Here is a 17121-nt window from a genome sequence, read left to right as displayed (position 1 = left end):
GAGGGTGTCGCGAATTACATACAATTACGATTGTTGCATTTTCGTCTGGAGTTTGCCAATGTTGTATTTGCGTAAAGGTTTTCTTCAGTCATTTTATTTATATAAATTGCCCAAAAAAAAATATAGTACATATACAATAAAATATAAATTATACCTTTTATATCTAATGTACCAAAACTTTTTAATGTTTAATTTAGTTAAACTTTATTTTTAATTTTAAAATAAATTTTAATTTTATCCTTCAATAATATCAATTTTTACGACAGATAATTATTCAATTAATTTTTTAGTTATATCTAAATAAATTACTTAGTCACGTTACTTTCATTCGAATTAAATTTATGTTTTAATTTTACTCTTAATCATACTACTTTCATTCTAAGTAAATTTATTTTTATTAAAAAATTAAAAAATAAATTAAATAATTATTTGTCTTAAAAAATTGAAATTATTGAAAAAAAATTATTTAAAAGTTAAAAATGAAATTGAATTAAATTAAATATTAAAAAAATTTGGTATATTAAAACAAAACAATATTTATACTTTATTGCATATATATGTGCTCTTTTTTTAAATTTCCCAAAAGTTTATATACTAGTCATTCTAGAAATACGGGTAAAATTACAAATACAGGAAAAATTACAAATACTAGTAAAAATCTTGAAGTCGTGAGTTAAAATTCACTATCATTTTACTTGATTTGATAATTCTTCCAAGAATAATATCTCCTAAGCATTAACAACCAAATAGAAATCTGTTTTCTTTTCTGTCCACCAGCTTTAGAAAAAATTTCAACTTCTTGGTAGTCATTGACTCATGATCCTTTTACGACATTGATCCTAAAACAAAATACTGAGAAATAACACTAGATGGTTGATCAAAAACAAAAGAAAAATCAAGGTGCTAATGTCATACTTCTGAATTGAGCAAGGGTCCCATTTTCCGTGATGGCTTCCAAGTTCCAACCCCTGAAATGAAAAAACTAATTAACAGCAGCCGTATAGATGAAATTTGACAGAGGAAACAAAAATTCATAGCAAGTTTACCTTTCTGCTGCTTCTGTCTCCAGTTCTATTATGCGAGCTTCAAGTGAAGCACACGCAGTTTGTATTGCTATATTTTTCTGACACAGATCCTTCCACTGCATTGACAAAGCATCGAGCTCGTATGCCGTATTTTGCTGACAAGTGAAACAAAGCATTCTCAAGTAAAAGTATATCAGAGATTTAACAAACAACCAAAGGATGGAGTAGAAAGTCATTTCACCTGATGATATTTCCTTTCACGATTTACTTTCTCAATCTTTTCATTTAGTTCCTGAGCTAATTTCTGCATTCTGCAAATATAAACCAACACAACTGTGATCAATTGACCACTCGAAGTTGCCATGTTCACACTAAACTTGATAAACAACTATGAGATCAGTATTATATTTGACACACCATATTGCACTGTTCCTTTATTCCTAACAGCCAAAGGAAAGGACAGGACAGATTCATTATTTTTTTAACTTGCTTCTGAAAGATGAGATCAAGGACTCTTGTTTATTTATTTATGGTTAAATTATTATTTCAGTCCTTATAATTTTACCAAATTTGTATTTAGGTTCTTATAATTTAAAATTTTTCAATTGAGTCCTTGTACGCTTTAAATTCGTTGCCATGCAACAAACGTTTTCTCATAGCAAAAACATGAAAACATAATTACAATATTCAAAATAGTATAGGATCCAATGAAAAGCTTTTAAATAATAGAAACATAATTACAAATTTGGTGAAATTATAAGACTACAGAATAATTTAACCTTTATTTATTTGCATTCATACAAATAAAATGGAGTGAATGAAGCAATAATAAATATCCAAACCTTGTCAAATATACTTCCAATCGATTGTTGTGTTGTTTCCAAGCATCAGGTCCATATTTTAACAACAAATCAAGATTTTCCATCCTGGAGAAAAGGCAATAAGAGGAAGGTTAAATCATAAATGCACAATGTTAATAGTAATATTCAGTTGATAGAGAGATTCCAGAGAGAGATACCTGGTAATCTGATATTGCAGAAGGCGTTGAGATCTCTGAAGTGCTTGCTTCCAAGCAGTTTCATCGTTCCTCTTACTGACAGTTGGCGTTTCCAATTCATAACGAGACCGATCAAGAGCAACGGGAGGCCTTCCAGCTCTTACACGCTCGTACTCTCTACCAACCATTGGGTACTCCTGCAATAATTCACTCAACACTAACTCTTTAGTTACTGCAACAATTAGAACGAAAAGAAGAAGGAGAAGGAAAAAGGAAAAGGAAAACCCTAATTTGTGACCTGAAAATTGAAGGTGGGAAGAGGGGGCAAGTCGTTGAGGAAGTCGGCGGGCTTCTTGGTGCTGCGGCGCATTTCTTCCTCCACTAAACGGTCAACCTCCGCCTTCACTCTGGGGTCGGCGTAGTCTGAGTCGATGTAAGGTAAAGCATCGATGGAAGAACATGTTTGGCGCCCATAAGAAGGTGGAGCTTCCAGCATCGGTAAGTCGCCATTGCCTCCATCCGCCATGGTGAAATTGAAAGATCCAAGTGCCACCAATCACCTTACTACTTAATTAGCACAACGCAACGATGCCTGCAGACCTTTGCTCATGTGGGTGTGGGTCAATTTCATAAGGCTCTGGAACACTCAAGACTCAACCGATGCAATTATATTTTGAATTTTTGACCTAAAAAAGTGATATATTATTGTTCGAGATTTCGAGTAATAAAAAAATTATTTTATAATTTTAAAAACTTTCAAAATTAATATCTTTATTAAAGAAATGACAAAAATTAATTTATCTATTTTACTAAAATTTTACGTAAGAATTAATAAATCTAACAAAATTAAAAAATAAAAATTGATTTAATAATTAAATTTGTTAAAACTTAAAAGTTAAACTATATAACTAAAAATTATTTGAAGACTAAGTGAAAGTTTAGATTGATTTTTTTTTGTGAAAAAAGTATTTTTTTTAATAAAGTATTTTTATTCAATTTAAAATCTATTGGATACGTCTTTTAAAAAAATACTTTTATTAAAAAAATTAAATTATTTTTTTTAAAGTTAGCAATACCTCATTTTTGAAAAAAAACAAAAATAAAAGACCTTTTTAATACTTAAAAACTTTTTTTAAAAAACTTATTCAAATGTAAAATAATTTTTGTCTAATTAAAAAAAAAATTTAAAAAAATAAATAAATATTTTTGTTCAAAAGTGAATCCAAACAAACTCTAATTTGATATATTACTCTTATTGTTATGTGTCAAAAATATTTGTATTACTTTTTTATCTATCTTTTTGGTATATTTTTATGGTATTTTTTATCCATTGCTTTTAATACCAAAAATAAAGTTATAATAAAAAAACACAAAAATAATAAATATAACAATTCACTCAATTTATTTGTTAAAGTAATTTTTATAAAAAGATAAAAATGTCGAGTATTTTTTATTAAAATAAAATACTTTTATTAAATTTTAAATATGTTTACATATATCTTTTAAGAAAAATATTTTTATAAAAAAAAACAAATGATTTACTTTTTTTAAAAAACCAACAATACCTTACTTTTAAAAAAAAGTAAAAATAAAAGGCATTTTTAATATTTGAAAACTCTTTTTAAAAGATCTATCCAAATATAAAATAATTTTTGTCCATTAAAACAAAATAAATATTTTTTTCTAAAAGTCAATCACTAGTCATTTTGGAGAATAAAAAGAGATAAAACAATTTGTGCATTTCAAAAATTCTTTTTTGTCTTCACTTTTTATCTTGTTTAAATGCTAAAACGAAATGTTATTTAGCCATATGTCCAGCAGGACAAGTTAGAACATGCTCAATATTCTATTCCTCGACTCAACGTTAGAAAAAGTCCAAAAACCAATATGTTAGAAAAAGTCCAAAAACCAATATGGTGCCCGAGATTAAATCTGGGGAATCAATATATTGAATTTTGAATCTAAAGTACTAAAATGGCAAAAACGGTCAATTTCAGAACCATTTTAAAAATTAAATATATTTTTTCATTGACAAATAATTTCCATTAAAACAATGGGTAGCTGACTAGCTGGTGATATCCCATTATAGTGCAATCAATATCAATATATCAATATATGATATGTTTTCTCATCTCTGCTCTTCCCTCACTTATCCTTTTATTCAAAAGATCAGTCTGTTGATCATCAGACGCATATATATATATATAAAGAATTCTGATGTGGAAACCAAAAGACCAAGCACTGGCATAGTTACAATTAATAATTTGAATTGCCAATCCAACAAGCACTATATGAAATGAATAAACATGCTTATGAAATCATGTCACTTATATTACTGAAAGAAAAGGAAGCATAGATGTAGTCGCTAATAAAGCCGGGTTTCTGGTTCCTCCAAAAGCCTCCTAGTTAGAGCAAAAGGGGGAGCAGCATCATACAACAACACTTGACAGTTGATACACCAAAGGGAAATGTCATATACTGATTCTGATAAACGCTAATCTCTTTGCACCTTTTGAATATTTGTACACTAATACCACATACCTTCCAATGCAATAAATTGAATCTTTTGTCTCTTTTGTTCGAAACATAAAATCTTAATCAATATGCACTTGGCATATTTGCATAGAGGCGAGTGAAAAATGGTTCAACCTCTGGTATACATTTAATGATTCTGATGAACTGATTCTTGCTGGGTTCTTCAAGGAGTAAAGGGCACATCTGTGCAACTTGAGGCAAGACTCTCGCCAGAGGCAGCCCCATTGCTATACTTCCTCCTCTAAATTTAGCTCCCATCTGCTCCACCACTGCATTCACCACCACTTTCATACATATCTCTAAGATGCTCCCAAATTCAGCACTGAAAAAGAAAGGAAGCAAATCATTTTGAGTGATGGTGAAACTCAATAATGAAATAGTATCAACCCTTCTCTCACAGAAATGTATAAACCTTAATAACACCGCTCGCGCTTCCGTCATAAGTTGTTCAAATTCTGTCACATCAGAAGGAGCTGGATCATCAATTCTGGAAGTTGCAGAATCCTCGGGCATCACATACTTTATCCAGGAGTGTGGACTCCCTTGGCTCATGAATATGATGAGTATCTGCATTATTGTTTCATGTAGTGCTGTACTGTTGAAGAAATGGCTCAGCTGCTTTCTGCAAATTGAAATTATGTTGCTTCATTCAAAATAGGTTTTGATCACTAATCTATAAGATATCTCTAGAGTCCAGATCCTACAAATTAAGTCAGTATTTGCAAGTCCCGACCCAATTTTTAACCCAAGACTAATTACCTCTCTATTGAAATATACATGAGGCCAAGAAAGGCACAATTTTTGGTGAACTATTTAACTGTTGCTTTATTGCAAACTTTTAAAGGAGGCTTCTCAGAGTTTGATAGATGTGTTTTAGATGCATAACTTAGAATCCATCACGTTTATACGTCCAGCCAGGTGTTTAATACCAAATGGATGGTTCAACTTAAAAGAATTAGAAGCAATCTGGATTTTCAGTTCAAAAACAATAGTCAGGAGAAGATTTAAAGTCTGGAAGTTTCAAAACACAGTTCCGGATATTGACAGCTTGACAAATAAATTTCTTTGGCCTCAACTGTACAATTTAGCTCATGCAATCTTATGAAGAGTTTAAAAACAATACTTTATATATCTGGGAGAAGATTCCCCACTACTTGCTATTATCAGAATATAAAAAGAAACATCACCCTTTGAGAGCTTCTTGCGTTGCCGCCTCCATATCTGAAATCAAGGGAGGCATGCCATGTTGACAGAGAAAATCAACAGTTCCTAGAAATTTCTGCTGGTCTTCTTTATCAACCAGATCTCCACTTTCCTACACACAAACCGAGAAGAATAATAAAGCTTTTTAGGTTAAATGGGATCTGCCATGTGTGAAATAGTTGATATTTCAAACGTATTCGCAGTAATCTTGAATTGGATGGTTCTTTTGCAGTTTAATTAGGAATAAGGAAGACAATAAATACAGTCCCTAAAAGATTTGACTGGAAAGCTTTGAAATTCTGGCCTCTCTAGAGAATTGACCTGTGCACTGATTCAATCAACAGAGTAGCAAACACCTAAATTTTAACTAGAGAAACTATTCCAATTTTTTAAATACTTTCTCACCTCTCCCTGGAATTAAGTTCATCACCTAAACATAATCTCAAGATAAAATAGAAAATCCATAGCACCAAAATGACAGCCAACAAATAACAGCAGCTAATTGTTTCACAGCATCTGTGAAACCAAGCAAAATGCAAGGAAAATTCTAAAGCCTCAACTATAGACTATAACCTTTATATGACATACTCGCTCTCTATTAGTCACAAATGCTCCAACTTTCTCAGGAATTTGTGCTGTCACCTGCACTCCATTCAGGAGGACCTATAAAGAGTGATATCTGGTTTCCTTTAAACTACTTATATATCCAAAGCATCCCAATTATACTCAACATAATAAGAGTCATAAACAAATAAACTCTAAAAAAGGGAAAATGATGGGAAAAAAAGTTGTTCTTACCGTTGTGCTAGAGCTTTCAAATCTTCGTGCAGTATCAATATATAGATGCCTTCCTAGAATATTTACTTGAACCTTCGTATATAAACTAAGCATTGTTGTGGCCCATACTGACAACGCCATTCTTGTAAAACCTAGAGAAAAAGAAATTGTGCATAATTAGTTTTCCAAAACACCTTATGGACTATTGCAACCAGACAAACCACAAAGCTAGAAGTGTAGTAAATTTGGATGCCAAGATCTGGTTAATACTTAGAATTTTGAGTCTCTCCCATAAATTTAGTTTCTCTGATTGCGTTAAAGTGCTTGGTTGACCCTTCCCTTGTAGGAGTCTCTCAAGAAGCTGAGAAAGATCCAACTCTTCTGCTACGCGACAGCTTAAGTTGTGCATAGCATGAGGCAGTGTCATTACATCCGAAATCGTCTGAATATTCTCAAAGTGAGCTTGCATTCTATCATTCACAGATAAACAAGAGAAGGCAAACCATCAGCATTTGTAAGGTTTAATTGGGATATTGAAAATTTATGATTGAACAAAACATATCCATCTGTGTCCACGTAATATTTAAGATGAAGCATTGGAGCTGGACATTTGACTTAACTGAACCTTCATGAGCTCCTCACTTTCCCTTTGAATTGCGAGTTCTCTCTCAAGTGCATCGAGCCTGCGCCTGTGAGCACCATAGAGCTTATACAAAAGATACCCACTTCCTAAAACACCAACTGAAATGAAAACCTTCCTCCTATGGCGCCTCCACAAATCCCTGATGCCCAATAACAAAACCGTGAACATAATGATCACAAAAGAATAGCGGAAACTAGAAACAAAGCAAATATTCCCAATAACAACAGTGCACGCCAAGTGTTCGACAAAATGACAAGGAAGGAACCCGAGTGTACCTGACGGAAAGCATTTTGATGATACTAGGAAGAGCGAAAACCCATTAGCATGGCGGAGAAGCTTGGAAATCTATTGTGCGGGTGAGAGTGGAGAGGGAGCAAAGAACGAAGAAAGAGAATCGGGGACGGGTTAGTTAGCTGCAAGAAGAAAAAACATTGGAATAGCCGCCAAAAGGATAAAGTGCAGAGAGTGCGCACGCGCACCCACGCGCGGTGTCTCGAGAAGGAAGTAGCGTTGGTGATGGTGGGTTTAGAAAGAGGAGGGAGGTTCTTGGTTCGGCCTTCTATTCTGAGTCGTGACTCGTGAGTCGAATCGGGGAGCAACTCTGTCGTTCGGAGCCGTGATCATTCATCAGTGATCAATCATCGATATGGATAGGAAGATCCCCAAAAAAGAGAAAATTAAAATAGACATAAAACCAAGAAGGAAAAAGATAAATTATACTGTTTCTCCAAATTTTGTTTTGAATTTGCAATAAATCTTAATTTTATCTGTTATTTTTTATAGTAAATTAGTTAAATTTTATTTTTATAATTGAATAATATTAAAAAATTAATTTTTTCAGTTAATATTTTAATTTTTTTAAAATTATATTATTTATTTTAAATTTTAAATTATAAACATAAATTTTAAAATTAATTAATACTAACTAACTGAAAATTTGTTCTTATACTTTTCTTTTCAATTTTATCGCAAATTTAACTCTAATTTATTTGTCCACTTTTAATTTTTTTTTCTCGCAATTTCCTCTTCTTAAACCTTTTTTGTTGGCTTATTTGTTAGCCGTATATCTTAATTACCCTCTTCAATAGGGGTGGTAATGAGTAGTGTAGGATATGATTTGAATTTGACCTTAACCCTACTTGCGTGTTGAGATTTTTATATAAATTCAACCCTATCTATTAAGAATATCCTAATCTTAACCCTATCCATTCTTAACCCACGCGTATCCAATCCTATCTGCGGGTTATAAAAAAGATGCAACATTATTATATAACTTGATGATCATTTAAAATAGAATAATGTTTTATGTAAAAAGAAAACACATTAAATTATCAATTAATAATCTTCTCTCAGTGGCTAAAGATCTTTTGCATTCAATAAAAAGTATTTGGTACAACATCCATTTAAAATGTATTTTTATATAAATATATAAGAATAAATGACCATTTGTACCCATGACAGATGAAAACGCTGATATTTGTACCCATGATAGCCTGAAACTAAAGTTATACCCATGATAGCCTGAAATTAAAGTTATACCCATGATAGATGCCTTCCGTATGACAAAAGTACCCTGACTTAGATCGGAGCTTAGTTCGTGGGAATCAGATCCTACGTGGCACTCCCTACCTTATCTTCAACCCGTCTCTCTCTTACTCACTCTCTCTTCAACCCCCACTCTGGCCCCTTCTTCCTCAACACTCGCTCCTTCACCTTCCTCGTCGTCATCAATGGCGCAAGATCTCTTCAACAATTTCTCGTTCTCCAAAATCCTGAAGCTCAAGACCAAGCAGCAAGAGCTTCTGATCCGCGTCACTATCCTCACACTCATCTACATCCTAGCCTTCATAATACACCAGTAACCAACAACACCAATACATAAAGTGGCACCAAATTGATGATAAACACATAACCACCCCAAGCCGAAACCATGTAGAAATATCCAAATGCCGAAGCCAGAGCCCAAGCTAATCACCCAGTGTTAACAGCCTTAACAAACAAGTAAAATGTCAACAAAAGCGCGAAAATAGCAACGCCTTCATTGTCATAGGACCCTGCCACAAACTGCGAAATATACCCAGGGCAGATTGCAATCAAAGCCGCGGCGACGATCCCTGCGCCGGAATCCCAAATCTCCTTGCCGAAGAAGTAAGCAATGAGGGTGGTGTTGGAGGCGAAAAAGGGCCCGTTAGGACGCAAACCTCGCGGATGTGGACTGCAAAACGGAGGAAGCGGATGACCTAGTAGAGCGCGGCGGCAGTGAGCATGAAACCGGGGTAGAGGGTTTCGTCGATGATGCGTCCAAGTGGGTACCAGCTCTCCGAGTCGAACCAATTCCAGAACTTCGCCGTGAGGGCGCTTCCTCGACGGGGATCTGTTGCTGTTCCACCTATGATTCTTCATCATTGTTGTTGTTCCCTCCCTGATGCTTCTTTTGCTGGTTACTTCTTCTTCTCTTTTTTCTGTAACTGTGGTAGCGGTGGAGAAGCTTCCGCTGATGCTGCATGGTTCTTCTGAGAGCTGAGACACTACCTCTGAGACTTCACCTTCCTTTTTGTTGATGATAATCGGGTTGGGAATGGGATGTGGGTTCTTTGATTTGATTTTGTCATCAGGGTTTTGAAGAGGAGGCAGAAGGGTGTCCGATTCTGACTTCAAAATTGGAACTTGATTTCGTTTGGCAATGGGTGTTTCTAATAGGACCTCTTTCACAGACCCTTCCTCTAACACTGGTGGTGGTTGGCGCTGTGGTATTTGTTGGTTAAGGTTTGAGTTGGGGAGAGAGGGTGTAAGGTATTGTTGAGGGGTTTGATTATTTTGGTGATATGGATTTTGGTTTTGGGTCTGGGATTTGCTGATGCAACAACCCATGTGGAGGTTTGAAAAAACAATGTGAAAGAACTGAAGATTGATGGTTTAGAGGTTATAGTAAACTCTCGTTGCAAGTATAGTTACTAAACCAAGCAATCAACCTTTCTTACAAACGTTTTGGTTGTCATAAGTAACAAACCCCTTTAAAATTGATAACCGAGTATTTAAACCTCGGGTCGTCTTCTCAAGGAACTGCAGGGAAGTATGTTATTATTATTGGTTATGAAGATTGTAAATTGGGGTTTTTAAGATGAGGAACAAGTAATTTAAATTGCAATTGAAATAAGTAAAAGACTGTAAAGTAAATAAATAACTGTAAAATAAACTTTTGGCAATGTATGAGAAATTAGAAGTCCTATCCTAGTTATCCTTATCAATGATGATGAAGATTGAATCTTAATTCCACTCAGTTAGTCTTTACTTAAAGTAAAGAAAGGTCAAGTGACTAATTAGTTTGATCTTCAAATCCTAGTTAATCCCTAAGGAAAGATTGGGATTATTGAAGTTCAATTCAATTAGCAAAGATTACAATTATCAATCATGTTTGAGTTTGATAACTCCTGAGTTACTGATTTCTTAGCCAAGACCAAAAGGAGAAAAATAAATCTACCGGAATAAAAATGTTTTCAGATTGGAAGCAACAGTAATATAAATAAAAGAAAGCAATCATAAACTGAAATACCTCAAATAACATTAATTCAAAGAGTAATCTGTGACATGAAAGAATTTATAAATTAAATTAAGAAAGCAAGTAATTAAAAAGGAATGTTGAACTTGATAAAAAGATAATCCTGAAAGCGAATAAAATCCTAAATCTGAATCCTAATCCTAAAGAGAGAGGAGAGAACCTCTCTCAAAACTAAATCTAAATCATGAAAAGTAACTAATTGGAGACTCTCCTCTGAATGGATGCATTCCCTCCAACTTCATAACCTTTGATCTGTGCCTTCTGGACTTGGATTTGGGCCAAAAAGGGCTTCAGAAATCGCTGGGAGCGTTTTCTGTAATTTCTGGTGCGTGGCCTCTGTCACGCGTCCGCGTGGGTCACGCGGTCGCGTCGTCTGGAGTTTTCCTTGTCATGCGGTCGCTTCAGTCATGCGTCCGCGTCAATCACGCGGTCGCGTCACTGCCAGTTTCTTCAAAAACTCTGTTTTGTGCTTTCCTTCCAATTTTGTATGTTTCCTTTTCATCCTTTAAGTCATTCCTGCCTTAGAAGATCTGAAACTACTCAACACACGAATCACGGCATCGAATGGAAGTAAAGGGTAATTAAAATAATTACTTTTAAAGCATAGGAAACATGTTTTTCACATACATCACATAATAAGGAAGGGAAAGTAAAACCATGCGATTAACATGAATAAGTGAGTGAAGGATTGAATAAATCACTTAAATTAGGCACAAAATATATCATAAAATATGGGTTTATCAACCTCCCCACACTTAAACAATAGCATGTCCTCATGCTAAATCCAAGACAAAGAGTAAGGTAAGGTTGAAGTGGTGGAATCTCATGCAATGCAATCTATTCTAAATGCAACTACCTAAATGAATCATGCAATTCTAATTTTTATTCACTTGTATATAAAACTTACATGTAGTCAAACTAATTCACATTCTCAAGGAATCATATACGCATAGCCAAACCTTAGATAATGATAAAGCACGTTTACAATTGAGATGGGAAAAAAAATATTTTACAAACTTGCAAGACAATTAATAATTTAAGCAGAGATATATGTTGATGAGCTATTGAACCCTCACTGAATTTTGTGTTTACTCTCTAGTCACTAAGTGTTTATTGGGTTAATCACTCTATTCTTCTTTTTATCCTTACTTTCTATAACTTTGTTCTTCATCTAATCAATCAACAATTATAGAATATAGGCATACAAAAATCATAAGGTCTTTAATTAAGGTTGTAATGGGGGCAAGGTAAAGGTAAGGGTATATGTATAAGGCTAAGTGAGCTAATAAGTGAATCCTTGATTAGTCTAAGATCTCACCTAACATACATATTTTGTAAAGCAAAGCTTCTTTACCTATTTTTCCATATTTTTCCCACTTTTTATGTTACATGCTCATGTTTTAATTTTTATTTATTTTTATCCCATGTGCATTACTTTTTGTATTTGGGGAATTTTTTTGTATCCCCTTTATTCAAATACTGAAAAATAATTTTTTTTTGAATGCACATGGTAATTGAATTATTTTGATTTCACATGAGCATGCTTCCCAAAATTTTTATTTGAATTATTTTATTCTTTTTAACTTTCTACCCTTTGTTTTTATCATCCATGTTCCGATAAGGTTCCCTACTTACACAACACACAATTTCTATCTTAAGCTAACCAATGATTCAACTTAGGATTTTTTATTTTGTTTTTCTGCTTAAAGCTAGTAATATGGTTATAAAACAAGAGGGGTTTTAAAGGATCAAAGGGGCTAACAAGGGTGATATAAAAGGTAGGCTAATTTGGGAATAGTGAGCTAGAATCAAACAATGGCCTCAATCACTTTCTTGGTATGTATCTATATTCTACAATCGGACATATAGATTAAAACAAAGTAAAGAACACCAGAATAAAAAAAGAAGGGCGGAACACAAGGGAATAAAATATTATGGTTTAAATGTAACCATACAATTAAGCTCAAAACTCACAGGCTGTGTGTTCTCTAACTCAAAAATCATATATCAGTTATATATGTCAAGCAAGTAAAAATTAAGAGTTCCCATTATTCTCAATGTAAATCTTAAGGTGGCTTTAAAGTTCTAGTGTTTCTCCTTGATGAAATGTTGTTAACTAACTAACATGTAATGTTATATATACAAGGTGTGGGTTGTTTTTATTCTGTTAAAAGTCTCTAGTTTACTTCCTTTTTATATTTTTAATTCAAACTAAGTTATCTTATGCTAAAAAGGGTAAACTATACTAATTAATCCACATTAACTAATAAGTTAGAATTGCAACTAAACTAAATGGCTAAAATATGAACTAAAGTACAACATGCAGAAATATACTAAAAATACATGAAAATAGTAAGTACTGAGAAAAAAAATAAAAATAAAAATAAAGAGAAAAATACAGAAAAATAATAAAGTAAAAAGAGTCTGTAGTGGTTCATCAAAAAATATACGCCAGAGATGGCGACCTACCCACACTTAAAATGAAGCATCGTCCCTGATGCTCACTCAAGCAGGGTGTGAATGGGTGTCATCACTGGAAGGATGGGTAGCTGGAGTCTCTGTGGTGGTGGTCTGAGGATCTGCCTGCTGCAGAGGAGGTGCTGACTGAATAGGGATCTCTGGGTCTGCAGCCTGAATCTGAGGTGGGGCCTCCTAATGTGATGCAGCCTGCTCTGTGCCTGCCTGTGCAGCCTCTGTCTGTGGATGTGTCTCTGCCTCGTGATCATCCGCCTCCTCCTCAGATGGCTCTGATGGGGTGTCAGGCTCGAAGGGAATGTCACTGCCAGAACGGATCATCAGCTTTAGGTGCTCATAGCGTCGCTTGCTGCGACGCTCAGATCTCTCGTATCGCCGCCGGTTGCGGTGCTCCATCTGGTCTAGCTGCTGAAACAGGCGGTGCACTAAGTGATAAACTGGCTCTGAGGCAGGTGGAGGTGCAGTGGTGGTAGCAGGGGTAGCTATAGAGGAAGAGGGGCCGGCAGATGGTGTGGCTGTCTCATCAGTAGGAGTGAGGAATGGAGGTCTGTAGCCCAAAGCCAGAAAGTTCCTGCTGTGTGGTATAATTTTCTTGCATTCTGCAGTAGGAGGCTTCTCATCAGCATCCTCCCAAGGCACGTCAGCTCGACGGCCTAGCTGTGTAATCAGATATGGAAAGGGGAGAGTGCCTCGGACGTGGAGATTGATGATTGAAGATTGATGGTTTAGAGGTTATAGTAAACTCTCGTTGCAAGTATAGTTACTAAACCAAGCAATCAACCTTTCTTACAAATGTTTGGTTATCACAAGTAACAAACCCTTTAAAATTGATAACTGAGTATTTAAACCTCGGGTCGTCTTCTCAAGGAACTGCAGGGAAGTATGTTATTATTATTGGTTATGAAGATTGTAAATTGGGGTTTTTAAGATGAGGAACAAGTAATTTAAATTACAATTGAAATAAGTAAAAGACTGTAAAGTAAATAAATAACTGTAAAATAAACTTTTGGCAAGGTATGAGAAATTAGAAGTCCTATCCTAGTTATCCTTATCAATGATGATGTAGATTGAATCTTAATTCCACTCAGTTAGTCTTTACTTAAAGTAAAGAAAGGTCAAGTGACTAATTAGTTTGATCTTCAAATCCTAGTTAATCCCTAAGAAAAGATTGGGATTATTGAAGTTTAATTCAATTAGCAAAGATAACAATTATCAATCATGTTTGAGTTTGATAACTCCTGAGTTACTGGTTTCTTAGCCAAGACCAAAAGGAGAAAAATAAATCTACCTGAATAAAAATGTCTTCAGATTGGAAGCAACAGTAATATAAATAAAAGAAAGCAATCATAAACTGAAATATCTCAAATAACATTAATTCAAAGAGTAATCTGTGACATGGAAGAATTCATAAATTAAATTAAGAAATCAAGTAATTAAAAAGGAATGTTGAACCTGATAAAAAGATAATCCTGAAAGCGAATAAAATCCTAAATCTAAATCCTAATCCTAAAGAGAGAGGAGAGAACCTCTCTCAAAACTAAATCTAAATCATGAAAAGTAACTAATTGGAGACTCTCCTCTGAATGGATGCATTCCCCCACTTCATAACCTCTGATCTGTGCCTTCTGGACTTGGATTTGGGCCAAAAAGGGCTTCAAGAATCGCTGGGAGCGTTTTCTATAATTTCTGGTGCGTGGCCTCTGTCACGCGTCCGCGTGGGTCACGCGGTCGCGTCGTCTGGAGTTTTCCTTGTCATGCGGTCGCTTCAGTCATGCGTCCGCGTCAATCACGCGGTCGCGTCACTACCATTTTACGCTGGCATGCGGTCGTGTCGTCCATGCGATTGCGTCACTGCCAGTTTCTTCAAAAACTCCGTTTTGTGCTTTCCTTCCAATTTTGTATGTTTCCTTTCCATCCTTTAAGTCATTCCTACCTTAGAAGATCTAAAACTACTCAACACACGAATCACGGCATCGAATGGAAGTAAAGGGTAATTAAAATAATTACTTTTAAAGCATAGGAAACATGTTTTTCACATACATCACATAATAAGGAAGGGGAAGTAAAACCATGCGATTAACATGAATAAGTGAGTGAAGGATTGAATAAATCACTTAAATTAGGCACAAAATATATCATAAAATATGGGTTTATCACAATGCGAGAGGGTTGAAGTTTCAGAAGGTTAGTACTTAGTAGTGGGAAGAGTGGTGCCACTTTATGTATTGGTGTTGTTGGTTACTGGTGTATTGGTGTTACCATTTTGCGCCATTGATGACGAGGAGGAAGCTGAGGGAGCGAGTGTTGAGGAAGAAGGGGCCAGAGTGGGGGTTGAAGAGAGAGAGAGAGAGTGAGTAAGAGAGAGAGGGGTTGAAGTTAAGGTAGGGAGTGCCACGTAGGATCAGATTCCCACGAACCAAGCTCAGATCCAAGTCAGGACACTTTTGTCACACGGAAGGCATCTATCATGGGTATAACTTTAATTTCAGCCTATCATGGGTACAAATGTCAGCGTTTTCATCTGTCATGGGTACAAATGGTCATTTATTCAAATATATAACATATACATATATAGGATGCAAGTTAGTCATGTAAGATTGAGACTCAACCCGCTGCAGATCGGGTTAGCAACCCTACCCAACCGGATTGAATCGGGTTAGATATCTGTGGGTAGGGTTCATGTTGCCACCGCTACTCCTCATACTCCCTTTCTCGACTATCCTACCTCGATGGACAGAGGTGCAAAATAAGGGGGCACTTGCACACAATCAAGGCAAAACTTCATAGATGGGAGGGGAGTCTAGCCTCCCCTTTTTAAAAATTAATGGCATTCTTGTAACACCCTAAGCCTTACCTCTAGCCGTAAAGCAAAGGATAACAAAGTATCACGACAGTTCTACAACTCATACAATAATATATAAGGAAAGAAGTAATAATACTAGAAGCTCGATGAAGAAATAAAGCTTAAAGACATAGGAAAACCGAGATACAAAAGCGTAAAGCGTTACACAGGATAAACAACGCATAAAGGTATGAAAAGGATCATAGATACAAGATAATCAAATTATATACATATATAGTACAAAAAAGATAACTAGTCGCAGCCTACAGAATTTAGGCCGGCTAGCTTAAACAAAATACAACAGAGTTTTTGATATAAAACAGCAACATTCTGTCTCTCAAAGCAAGCCTCTAAGGCTGCAAGTGCAATATACAAAAGTGAGAAAGATACTGCATCAAAATAACCAAAATACAAAAGATAAAAGCAATCATCCGCTCTGTCACCATCCCGCAAACTCATCGAGGTGGGTTGCGACCTGCATCTGAAAAACAACAACAATATATGGTATGAGAACCAGAGGTTCTCAACATGGTAACAGTATCCAATAGATAAGATATAAAGTTCCGGGATGCCAAAGGCGATCCTAAAACTTCACACCGATATAAAGATATTCAAATTATAATAAAAACTTAAACCGTAAAAGGGTTGTCTATCTTAAGATATTTCTAATTCTAACAGATTACCGCTATCCCACATCCTTCGCCAATTTATCCTCCATGCGATCCCATTGCCACCATCTACCGAACCTCCTCAATTCCAGCAGAAAACACAGATAAATGCAAGCGAGTATAACACAGGTAATATACATTTACAGCAAGTAATTCACGAAGCAAGTAAGCATGATTATATATTTAGACAAAAGATGCAATTAGGAAAAGCAAGTAAACAAATAGAAGATGCACATGATGAATGCATGTCCTATTAGTTGTGATATCACTTGTCGGTTCAACTGCCAACCCAACACATCCCCTTGGGATGTCGCATTTCGGTCACAAATAATTGGTACCCGAGGGATATAGTGCCCTGATGTGAGGATTTATACCGGTTCGGAATTTAACAAAATAA

General features: G+C 35.1%; 3 protein-coding genes across 4 annotated transcripts; all 3 read right to left on the bottom strand.

Moving 5' to 3' along the window:
• Positions 1-669: 669 nt before the first annotated feature.
• Positions 670-2696, bottom strand: LOC107643399 (pre-mRNA-splicing factor SPF27 homolog). Its single transcript, XM_016347035.3, has 6 exons — positions 2321-2696; positions 2044-2219; positions 1868-1951; positions 1267-1336; positions 1047-1180; positions 670-968 (listed from the first exon to the last, which is right to left on the bottom strand). The coding sequence occupies exons 1-6, from the start codon at positions 2546-2548 to the stop codon at positions 896-898; spliced, it is 765 nt and encodes a 254-aa protein (XP_016202521.1). The 5' UTR covers positions 2549-2696; the 3' UTR covers positions 670-895.
• Positions 2697-4177: 1481 nt separating this feature from the next.
• On the bottom strand, positions 4178-7901 carry LOC107643398 (peroxisome biogenesis protein 3-2). 2 transcript variants are annotated; one of them, XM_016347031.3, is made up of 8 exons: positions 7456-7868; positions 7158-7319; positions 6808-7007; positions 6559-6689; positions 6349-6423; positions 5745-5872; positions 4970-5179; positions 4178-4879 (listed from the first exon to the last, which is right to left on the bottom strand). In XM_016347031.3, exons 1-8 carry the CDS (start codon positions 7467-7469, stop codon positions 4621-4623), a joined length of 1179 nt encoding a protein of 392 aa, XP_016202517.1. In that variant the 5' UTR covers positions 7470-7868; the 3' UTR covers positions 4178-4620. The 2 variants fall into 2 exon arrangements, with proteins under 2 accessions (XP_016202517.1, XP_016202520.1); XM_016347034.3 differs by lacking the exon at positions 6349-6423 and having other exon boundaries at positions 7456-7901.
• A 1250-nt stretch (positions 7902-9151) lies between these two features.
• Positions 9152-10051, bottom strand: LOC148563685 (uncharacterized). Its single transcript, XM_088486900.1, has one exon. The coding sequence runs from the start codon at positions 10049-10051 to the stop codon at positions 9152-9154; it is 900 nt and encodes a 299-aa protein (XP_088343026.1).
• Positions 10052-17121: the final 7070 nt, after the last annotated feature.

The sequence above is a fragment of the Arachis ipaensis genome, chromosome B5 (genome assembly GCF_059453495.1).
Source record: "Arachis ipaensis isolate K30076 ecotype BB chromosome B5, ASM5945349v1, whole genome shotgun sequence".
In the NCBI taxonomy this organism is placed as follows: domain Eukaryota; kingdom Viridiplantae; phylum Streptophyta; class Magnoliopsida; order Fabales; family Fabaceae; genus Arachis; species Arachis ipaensis.
This window is presented reverse-complemented; position numbering and strand designations above follow the sequence as displayed.

Excerpts from the sequence above, each read along its gene's own strand:
- LOC107643399 (XM_016347035.3), bottom strand. The coding sequence starts at position 2,548 with ATGGCGGATGGAGGCAATGGCGACTTACCGATGCTGGAAGCTCCACCT. Across the intron at positions 1,952-2,043 it reads CTGCAATATCAGATTACCAG|GATGGAAAATCTTGATTTGT; the intron begins GTATCTCTCTCT and ends CCTTTTCTCCAG. Across the intron at positions 1,181-1,266 it reads GTGAAAGGAAATATCATCAG|CAAAATACGGCATACGAGCT; the intron begins GTGAAATGACTT and ends TTCACTTGTCAG.
- LOC107643398 (XM_016347031.3), bottom strand. Across the intron at positions 5,873-6,348 it reads TTGTGACTAATAGAGAGCGA|GAAAGTGGAGATCTGGTTGA; the intron begins GTATGTCATATA and ends GTTTGTGTGTAG. Across the intron at positions 4,880-4,969 it reads GCGCGAGCGGTGTTATTAAG|TGCTGAATTTGGGAGCATCT; the intron begins GTTTATACATTT and ends TTTCTTTTTCAG.
- LOC148563685 (XM_088486900.1), bottom strand. The coding sequence starts at position 10,051 with ATGGGTTGTTGCATCAGCAAATCCCAGACCCAAAACCAAAATCCATAT.